Raw genomic sequence first — 10975 nt, 5'->3', positions numbered from 1 at the left:
GGTTAGTGCACACCTTTTGTAATATACTTGTGATTTATGCTTGTATGTATAGTGTTCATTTGTGATTTTATGTTAAATCGGATGGGGCAATCTATTCATAGTGAAGATGTTCAGCATGTTGATGATAGTGTGTACAACCCGGCCCTGGATTTTTCAGCCGAACCGCAATGTCAACTGCAGGCGGAAGTTCCCATTATAGAGGAGATTCCGAATGAATTGCTAATGTCCGGACTTGAACGTGATGTGGAACAAGCTGGACAGGAAGTGCATGATGGGCCTGAAGTTCATGGTGGACCGGAAGTGCAAGCTGGACCCGAGGTACAAGGTATTCCGGAAGTACATGATGGTCCGGGAGTAGAACCTCAAGAGGAGGTATACATTCCATCGTTTGAGTACGTTCTGGACGGCTGCCATCTACATAATGAGGGACCGCCGACTGATGATGAAGATGATGAGATGGACCATTTTATCTCGTTAGCACACATGTGCCGAGATGAGTAGCTTTTCACCTCATATTACGAATCCATTTTCCAACAACAGGCGAGACAGGAGCCAGAGAATGCAGACCAGCCGGGTCAAGGCGAAGCCCAGCCAGGTGAACGCGAAGACCAGCCGGGTGAAGGCGAAGACCAGCCGGGGTCAGGGGATCAGGGGATAAACGGCGAAGGAAGTATTTGCCTTATGTGGACAAGAGGAACATGACAGACAACCCACTTTTCGAGGAAGAAGCTGTGGACGAGCTACAAGATGTTGATGACCTCGAGGATTTGGAGGGTTTGGAGGGTTTGAAGAATAGCGGCATAAAGTGTACCCCGTTCAAGCTCGAGAGTAATGAGATTCCGTTGTGGAAGCTGGGTGATGTTTTTAAGCATAGAGATTTCTTCTATGACGTGTTGAGACAGTACGCAATAATGACCAGAAGGCGGGTGCAAGTGAAAAGAAATGACGGCGACAAACTTCGAGCCATTTGTAAAGGGCAAGGGTGTGAGTGGTATGTATACTTGAGGAAGCACGAAATACACAACGGTCATGATTACGTTGTGATGAATATGCATCGCGATCACGCACACACATGCTCTCAGGTGTTGGATTCGAAGTGGCTGACGGCAAAGTGGCTAGGTGAGCGTTATATGGAGAAGATCAAAGCCAACCCTCACATTCCACTTGCAGCTATACGGCAGTGTGTCGATGAAGATTTTGGCCTGAAGATAGGTAGGATGAAGGCATATCGGGCCAGAGAGCATGCACTGGACGACATATTGGGCTCTGCGGCAACAATATAGAAACTTGTTCTACTACAAAGCCGAATTGGAGCGGACGCACCCTGATTCCAGCATTCATATACAATATGAGAATACGAGGGATTCTGGCACTGTGGGCCTGAGATTCCTGAGGTTCTACTGCTGCCTAGGACCATTGAAAAATGGATGGATGCAATTATGTCGGCCAATTATCTTCTTCGACGCTTGTTTCTTGCGAGGGATGTACAGAGGACAGCTCATGACAGCAATGAGGATTGATCCCAACAATGGCTGGTGGCCGATTGCTTGGGTTGTGACTAAAGCCGAGAGTTATGTCCAGTGGAAGTAGTTCATGGAGTACTTGTCTGATGACCTAAACTTGCATGCAAATGGGCCATGATATGTGTTTATGTCTGACCAACAAAAGGTATGGTCGCTGTGATTTCAATATTACATAATGTACGTGGTATGTGATTTAATTTTATCTGTGATTTGATCAATACATTATGTACTGGAACTGTGATTTTGTGGTAATGTTTTGTTGTGTTGCATCAGGGGCTTGCAAAGTTGATTGATGAGGAATTCCCACAAAGCGAGCATCGCTTTTGTGTTCAGCACATATACAACAATTTCAAGAAGAGATTTGTTGGAGAAAATTTCAAAGACCGGTTGTGGGAGATTGCCTCGAGTACCACCGTCGAACATTATGTGGACAAGATGTATGCTTTGCAGACCAAGTATCCCTAAGCACATCAGTGGCTTTCTGGAGTTGCTCCCAAAGAAAAGTGGGTCAAGGCATTTTTCTCTCCACACACTTGTTGTGATGTGCTCCTGAATAACATTTGTGAGACATTCAATTCGAAGATTGCATTGGCTCGAGAGAAAGCAATTATCAGCATGTTGGAGGAGATTCGAACAAGTCAGATGGAAAGAATTCAGATCAGAGGCCCTTGGATCAAAAGCTACGATCACGCAGTCCCTCCTGTTATCAAGGAGCTTGTTGAAAAGTGGTACGCGAGGGCTTCATCGTGGAGGGCTACATGGAACGAACAGTCTTCGTATCAAGTAATTGGGCCGTCTGGCCAATATGTTGTCAACATGCGTGATTTCACATGCTCCTGCAGATTGTGGCAGCTAACCGGAATCCTGTGCACACATGCTATCGCAACAATCAACAAGAATGACGACGACGTGACGCGATTTGTCTCCCGATATTATTTGAAGTCAACAATGATCATGTTGTACGAGAATGTCCTTTACCCCATCAATGGGGTGGACAATTGGCCCAAGTCTACTTCTGATGGTGCGTTGGAACTGGCGCCCCCGCAGACAGTGACAGCGTGTTAGGCCGAAGAAACGGAGACGTGAGGAGCCCCAGATTCGTCTTCATGCGGACGGAGGTGAGTCATTGCGTCGCACCTTCGTGATGAAATGTCGGCGGTGCGGTCAAGAAGGTCATAATAGAAGGACATACAGCAATGATCCTCGGACAGATGCCCGTTCTCAGGTTGGGGAGACTTCGCAGCACAACGGGTCGCGTGAACGTGGTGAGAGTACTTTGCCTAAATCGTCAAATAATTGCCGAGAGGTACTATGCAATAAACATATATTCTCTAAATGTACACAGTGCTTCTCGTATATACTTACTATGCTGTTAAGTGTTGCAGCCTAATGTTTCGAATCCGGGACCAAGCACTCGGACCAGGACTCAGCGTCAGAGATGCGGCCGCCGCGGTGATCAAGATTGACGGGCCTTACTTAATCTTAAGACTTTGTGTTTGTTTGGGATGGGTGAACAATTTACAGTGGCAGTGTTGATATGATGTGTATGGTAACTACGAGTTTGTATATTTTGGTGGCAGTGATGTAGGTTATGTATGTTACAGACTAGTTTGTAACAAATTACTCTAGTATTTTGGTGGAAATGATATCATGACATATTTTGGTGGTATTTGATAGAGTAATTCGTCGCTTTGTATCATTTTTTACATAGTATGTGATTTCAATCATAGTTGGGTAACTTCATTCGTGATTTCAGGCATAGAGAAAACAATCATCATCAGGCATTTGAAAGAGTTCGGTTTGTGATTTCAGTCATAGTTGGGTAACTTCATTCGTGATTTCAGGCATAGATTAAAACAAAACGTGGTCAATCAATATCAGACATTTGATAGAGTACTTCGTCGGTTTGTATTCATTTGTGTACATGGTTTGTGATTTCGGTCATAGTTGAGTAACCTCATTCGTGATATTCGTGATTTCAGTCATAGTTGAGTAACCTCATGCATGATTTCAGACATAGATTAAAACAAAGCTTTGCAAAGCGTAATCAATCCACATCAAAAGATAACGACGAAGTGAACACTACATAAGAACAAGATTGTGATTTTTAACCGTCAGAGAGTTTTTGCCATTTTACCAATTGTTAGCGCCAAATCGTCACACTCTTCAGTTTTCATGCCCAGTTGTAACTTCAAGGCTTCAACCTCCATAGTTTTCATGCGCAATTTCTCGTGCAGAACACCTTCAAGTACTGATTTGGCTCGAAGTTCAGATTCGAATTGGTCTCGCTCAAGTTTCACTCTCTGAAAGTAACTGTCTTGGCTTGGGGATAGACTCGCATCAACCCATCGAAAAAACTTGCAATCATCTTCCTGCATAATACTTCCTCATTAATCTTTATGCCAACAAAATTAATGGAAAAAGGACCAAAATACATGGTTTTAACCTTCCATATTAGGCAGCGATAGTAACGTCTACCCGGGTTAGCAGCCGTCCTAGATGTCACAAGCTCAGCCTCAAAATTGTGATTACATTTCACAATTTCGGGACGAGGCCAATTCCAATTGAAGCTTGAGCCGAAAGATTGAGAAGAAGAAGAAGACATTGCAACACGACCTGAATTCAATTCGACAGTACAAAATTCAAATCAGCAATGCAAGTATTCAACACGGCCTGAATTCAATTTCGCCGAAAAGATAGCACATAGCACAAAAACTAAAATTTCTGCCCAACTGTAAACTTCAACCAAGAATAGCAAAATTTTCCACAAGCCCCGACTGTAACCCTACAACCATTAAATTCGACCAAGAATTGCAAATTAGTTTTTCAGATGCTAACCCTACAACAAAAAAATCAACCACCAATTGCAAAATAAAATTCCAGCTGAAATCGCATAAACCTTTGTGGATACCATAAATTCATCGAAATCCAGATGAAAACCCCTAATTTCCAGATGCCGAACCAGATGTCGAACAAAATATAATCGCCAATTATGTTAGAGAGGGAAATATGAAAGACGAAAATGAAACGGATAGGTAGGGAAAGAAGAAAGAAAATAGGAGAATGGAATTATGAAGACTACTCTGTTTGACAAGACAGCCCCTGCACATGCAGACTATGTGCATGCATAGGGAGCAGGTGTAGTACGTAAAAGGTCTAAACTGCCCTTCAGCCCATTTGGGCATTTTTGTCCAAAAAATGGCAAAATATACACAATTTGTGATTATATATTTTGTCAGATCCCTGTGGTGGTATTTTTAAATGTTAGGGGCCTCTGCTGTTACACAGCGAAAAGTTAGGGTCATTTGGTGCAGTTCACTCTTCTTGGTATTATTCTGATGCTTCTTGGCAACATCAAGTTGCTGAGTCTCACGCCTTTCAAACGCGTTCACTGTATTCACATGGCTCTCAATGTCATTGAGTTGTTCCCCACCTCTGCACCAGCACTGCCAAACCCAAATGCACCTTATGCAGCTCTGAGATTCTTCTCCATCTCCTTCACTGCATCGTGTCAATAGTATTCATTACTAGCCCCATCCCATTCTGAAATACCAGAATTAGATTTTCATATTTATGGATGTAGAAACTATTTTAATAACTGAATAAGAAGATTCCTCTAAACATTCCATCTCTTCTGGATATTCTAATAGAATCGAGACTTCGTCCTTATTAGATATTTCTCTTACATCATTATACCCAAGACTTGTCTTGCTTCAATAAAAAACTTGTCAAGTACATGCATAAAATGCATTCTCGAACTTTGTTTGTAGAATTATGTCAAACAAATGGAAGACATGAATTGGCGAGTACAAACTAAGTTTTTTGCAACGAAAATCTTATCCATTTTACATTTTCAGTCTAAATAATTTTGGTCATCTAGTTTGATTTTTTTAAGGTTCGCAAACATTATAAAAAAATTGGCTAAGAAGAAATAAAACTATTTATCACATACTATGCTTAATTCATAATCGCTAACAACAAAATAAAATATGTATCTCGCAACTACCAAAAACAAAACATGACCGCCAAATATTGGCTAAGCATTTACATTAATTTTTGCGTCTAGGGAAGGTCATACACCACTAATAAAATTTCACTGCTATCTTATAAACATGTTTAAACATATGAACTTGTTCTATTTCGTAGGATTATTTCACCCACTATATAGGGTGTATTCAAGATGCACATATATACACAAAACAACACTATACAAAATTCATTGTCGAAATCTAAATATTTCATATTTATTTGGACGGAGGGAGTATTCTAAATACACATAGAACTATCTATAGTATATCTCGGATTTATTTACATAGCATTAAATCTATATAAATTCATCAAATAAGAATATAAATTATTATTATGTTAATTAATCTAGAAATTATCTGTATAGAATTAAATCTATCCAAATCCATAAAAATAGGATAAATTTCATCTAATTAATAATTTAATAAAGTTAAATTTTACATAATCCAATTAAAGATATATCAAATCATATTTTAAATCAAATCTTGAATTCTATATCTATACTAATATAAAGTGTCGTTGTTTAAAATGACATTTTTGCCCTTTTGGAAGAGAGTGTTAAGCTTAATGGTTGGAGTGTCCTCTATTTCCCTTCTTTTTTTTACAGGCATGAAAATAATTAATTAGTTAATTTGCATAGATGGAGAAAGAGAGAGTACTTTAAATTTATGTTGCTGCAATGGAGCTTCCCAAATAAGTTATAAAACTCTACAAATACTATAGAATACAAGGAGGAATTCAACAAAATAAATCAAATAGAAACAAAATGAAATATTATTAGATCAAATCAAACCTGAATACCTGATCATCCAAGAAATGCTGCCGCGCATCACAACTAAGCGGAAGAAGACGACAATGGAGCAGCGAGGCAAGCGGGCGGCAATGTAGTGAGGCAGGTAGACCGGCAGTGAGTGCTGCAGCGAGGCAGCAGGACGGTGAGCGCGGCGGTGAGGTGGGTAAGGCGGTAAGGGGGAGAGAAGAGGATGTGGTGCGCGCAGCAACGAGCGGCGAGGTTAGCGCGGCGGAGACAATGGGTGAGTGCAGCAGGGTGGTAAGAGGGAGAGAAGATAATGGGTGAGTGCAACAGGGCGGTGAGTGGGTCGGCGATGGCGAGATGGGCGGCGAGGGTGAGTGCAGCGGCGGTGATGTAGAGGCGTCACTTTAGGGTTTAGTCTATCAGGGAGGCAATGTTGTTGTATTCCTAACTGGCTTTTAGTATTAAATTCAATAATTTGGGCTTTTAACAGTATTGAAAATCTAATTTCGACTTTTAATATGTTGTTGCCTATAAACAAATTTCATTTTAATTTAAACATATTAACTAGAGTAAATATACTGAAATTATTTATATTATACATAAATTGAATTATATTTATATTCAAATTACTAAAATTAGTATGCGTAGTATTATAATCGATTTGATTTTGATTTATTCTACTTGGATATTGTTGTATATAACTTTGATTCCTATTTCTCTTTTAATGCTTCTCAGAATTATATTTATGAATATTATTATGTACTGCCTCCGTCCCAGCTAAGGTGACACATATTTTAGTTAGCATGGGATTTTATGAGTTGTTGTTTAATGTATTTAACTGGATAGAGAAAATGATAGTGTAAGTATTCAATTGAGAGAAAAAGAGAGTTGAATATTTAATTGGGGATATAAAATGGTTGAGTATATTAATTGGAGAGGCAAAATTTCCAAAAATAGAAATGTGTCATCTTATTTGGGACAAACTAAAAAGAAAAATGTTTCATCTTAAATGGGACGGAGAGAGTATTGAATTTAATTTTGATAAAAGCAAATTTATTAATTGTGAAAAAACTTTTATTTTTGTAGTCATTTGCTCATGTCGGCTTAATTTAATATGTGACATATGAAAGTTATGACTAAACCCTAAATTACTCCCTTCGTCTCTAATAATTTACTACCATTTGGCACGTGTTTAAGAAATGTAATAGAAAGTGAGTTGAAATAATAAAAATAATAAAAGTGGAACGCGACAAATTTTTTGGAAGGGACAAAAATAGTAACTAGTGACAAATTTTCAGGGGCGGATAGAGTATATTTTGAAAAATAAATATATTGAGATGAACAGAAGATGATATGGTGTCGTGTAGGAAAATAATTAAAATAAAATATTATTTATACAATAGAAATACGTTTGATGAAATAATTTATTTTGGTGACAAGATTCTGTTATTCACCATGTGACATGAAATATTGTTGACTTGTTTATTTATTTATATATTTTTTTCCTCTTTGACCCTTAATCGCATCCTTTATGTGTATATCTGATGCACTTTTTATTAGCACTAAAAATACGTGCAAGTTTACAGGGTAGATCTAGTATAGCTAAAGGTTAGTACCGGATATCGAACACGGGGAATAAATTTACAGATTTTCTACCACATACACAGCCTCAAATACTATTTGGAAAAACATGATTTTTTGGGTTGAGTAATTAACTAGAAAGAAATAAATTAAAAAAGCAAGTAATGAAACAAAAGTGTTGTAAACTTAGTTTGAGAAACAGACGAGACAAGGGAATCCTAGGGTAGTGATTTCATCAACTCATTAGTAATTCTAATTATTTAGTTATATGTTCATCTGACTCAAGCTCTAGTAGGAGCTAGTCCTATCGTGTATCAACACTCATGTCACAAATATTGTATTGGCACATAGAATATAAACCACTCAAAGTCTTCACCGATAAGAGGTAAACAATAATCAAAGTAACAACCAAGCTGTTAAATATAAACCAAGGAATAATTAAAGTAAAACGAGTTCTGAACATTAAACAAACAAAAAGAACTACGTAGAGTCAATTACTTCCGTCCCCTAGGATTCTATAAATTTAGCTATCCATAGAAAGATAATCTAAATAAATATAAGCAAAATAAGACATGTTCAATCTAACAAAAACTAGATAAAACCCAGAAGAATTAATCTTGCTCTTGTTTGATCTCCCTTGAATTCTATGCTCCTTGTAGAAGATGAAGGAATTTATGTATAAGGCAGGGGATGGAATTAAAGCTCTAAGATTGGTGAATAATATGAACTAGGTTATGGGGTATTTATAGGCTTGAAAAAGGTTTGGATAAGGTAAATTTCGTGCCTCACAGGTTAAGGAAAAGATTTGTCTTCACAAGGTAATACTTCTTTCATTCCTTGAATTTTCGGCTAAAATTCTGCACTTGACAATTTTGCGCGACTTTGGTAGAACAACCATAACTTTCTCTACATAACTTTGGTAACAAAGCGAAGCTCTTTCCCAGATGAAGAGAATGATATGTAGCACGCCCTGATCAGACATCAGAAACGCCGGAAAAATGGATTTGAACAGAGCTAATCGTGCGCGACCGGGCCCAGCGGGCCGCTGGACAGCTCCAGAGCTCTCTAGACTCGTTCCAGCAACCGCTGGGTCGCCTTCAACTCCAGCTTCCAGAATTTGATGTTTTTATGTCGTTTTTCTCTATTTTGCACATTTCTCGCAAAACACGTCAAAATACCAAAATGGATAAAATATGTAAATAATGGACATGTAATGCAACTTTGACACTCAAAACGGACCAAATAATGGCCTTAAAATAGGGAAAATGTAGCACTCCGAAAAATTTGCGATTTTTGTTTTTATTAATGGGGATGTTGAATGGGAATTTCTTTTGGGATGGGTAATATAAGAAAACGATGAAAGGAACGATAGGGCATGCATGATAAATGTGTTGATGGAAAAATTGATTGTGTTATGGTGTTGATGGAGACACGCCCAAGCTGATCTACAAGGACAAGAACATGGATCCATTGATCATTCAAAGTGGGCCAATTACAAGAGCTAGAGCTAAGAAGATAAAGGAGTCCATGTTGCTTTTAGTTGCAGAAATAAAAGCCCAATTCCAAGACCATTCTACATTGGGCCAAGTGGTGAATATTTTTCAAGTTAGTGGGAAGCCCAAGGCATGAAGTTTGGAGTCACTACATATCACATTTTGGAGGCCCAAATTGATGATACATGATGCATTTTCGTCCAAGTTGGAGCAGCCAAAATGAAGGGTCGTTTTAGTTACTTTTAAAGTTAAATAAGTGACTTTAGATGTCCTAGAGTTACACCAAAGGTTTAGGAGTTACTTTTATTTTATTATGAGTCATTTTAAGTGTCTTAAGTTGTACTAATGATGTGAGACTTTCAAGAGTCCAGTCTAGCCTATAAATAGGCTTGTAAGCATGTCATTTGAGGACACCATTGATCAAATACGAAATAGACTTTGTCTTGTGAGTTGAATTCTCTTTGTAGAGTTTTTCACTTGTTTAGAACTTATCAAGATACTTTGAGCAAGTTCTTGTGGCGTTCAACCATACCGAGGTTCTTGGCTGATCATATAGCCAACGGGTCGAGATTTTCCAAGCTCTGAAAGTGGATCAAACCAGATTATCAATCAAGGGAGTCCGCTGCCAAACCTTATACTTGTTGGGGGGTTCTTGGATTAATATATCCAACGGGTCCTTCATCGTGTCCCAATCCATATCGTGTTGACAAGGGTTGTTGTGCGTACGTGGTTACAAAGAGCAGGGGTTGAATTAAAGTTGTGAATTATTTTGTATAAGCAAGCGAGGTGGGCTTTCTTTTACTAAACTCTTTTACGCTTTCAAAAGTATGATATGGTGTTATAAGGGTGGTTTAAAGTGTTATGTCATGCCATGATTGTTTTGATGTTGAGATTATTGCTTGATGCCTAGTTCGTTTGAGCTTGCTCCATTAGGCTATAGAGCTGTGTTAAACGAATTCGGGTCTGAGTAGGGCCGCAAACCCTATCAGGCTATGTACACTAGTGGGATCGTGAGCCGTCCTTGCTAGTCGGCCGGTCTCGTGGGCAAATAGTGTGGCCACACTTTCGTCGCACTATGGTATGAGAATGTGAATGATTGATTGTTGAGAAAGTGGGGATATTGTTATGTCTGGCCAAACTATGAAACTATTTTTGTGATACTCGATGATATTTCTCTTCTAAATGTGAAACTCGAGTTCACTATGGTATGGATGACATAACTTTTATCAAATGTTTTCGGCATGAGCCCATTGAGTATATTAAGTACTCAGCCCTGCATATGTTTTCCCTATGTACAGGTTGAGCGATGATGTTGCGGCGGATGTTAAGTCGAGCCTTAAGATTTTCCAGATGCGTCGTGTCTTCATTCATGGGCGTCATCCTATGACGCTCTCTAGATACTTGATTTCCGCTGCCTTGTTTGAAATTGATTTCTTTCTAAAAGTCTTCCGTTTTTTTCCATACTATGTTATGACATTAATTACCTTGAGACATTAATCCACTGCTTAACCATGCAATACATTAAAATATTTTCTCTTGAAGTTTAGTCGAGCTTTGTGTTAAATGTCGTCTTTTATAGTTCCCCCTTTTCTTCC

General features: G+C 38.7%; 1 protein-coding gene across 1 annotated transcript; it reads left to right on the top strand.

Moving 5' to 3' along the window:
* Nucleotides 1-2138: 2138 nt before the first annotated feature.
* Nucleotides 2139-2588, top strand: LOC121757618. Its single transcript, XM_042153134.1, has one exon. The coding sequence runs from the start codon at nt 2139-2141 to the stop codon at nt 2586-2588; it is 450 nt and encodes a 149-aa protein (XP_042009068.1).
* The last annotated feature ends 8387 nt before the right edge of the window (nt 2589-10975 follow it).

The sequence above is a fragment of the Salvia splendens genome, chromosome 12 (genome assembly GCF_004379255.2).
Source record: "Salvia splendens isolate huo1 chromosome 12, SspV2, whole genome shotgun sequence".
Classification (NCBI taxonomy): domain Eukaryota; kingdom Viridiplantae; phylum Streptophyta; class Magnoliopsida; order Lamiales; family Lamiaceae; genus Salvia; species Salvia splendens.
This window is presented reverse-complemented; position numbering and strand designations above follow the sequence as displayed.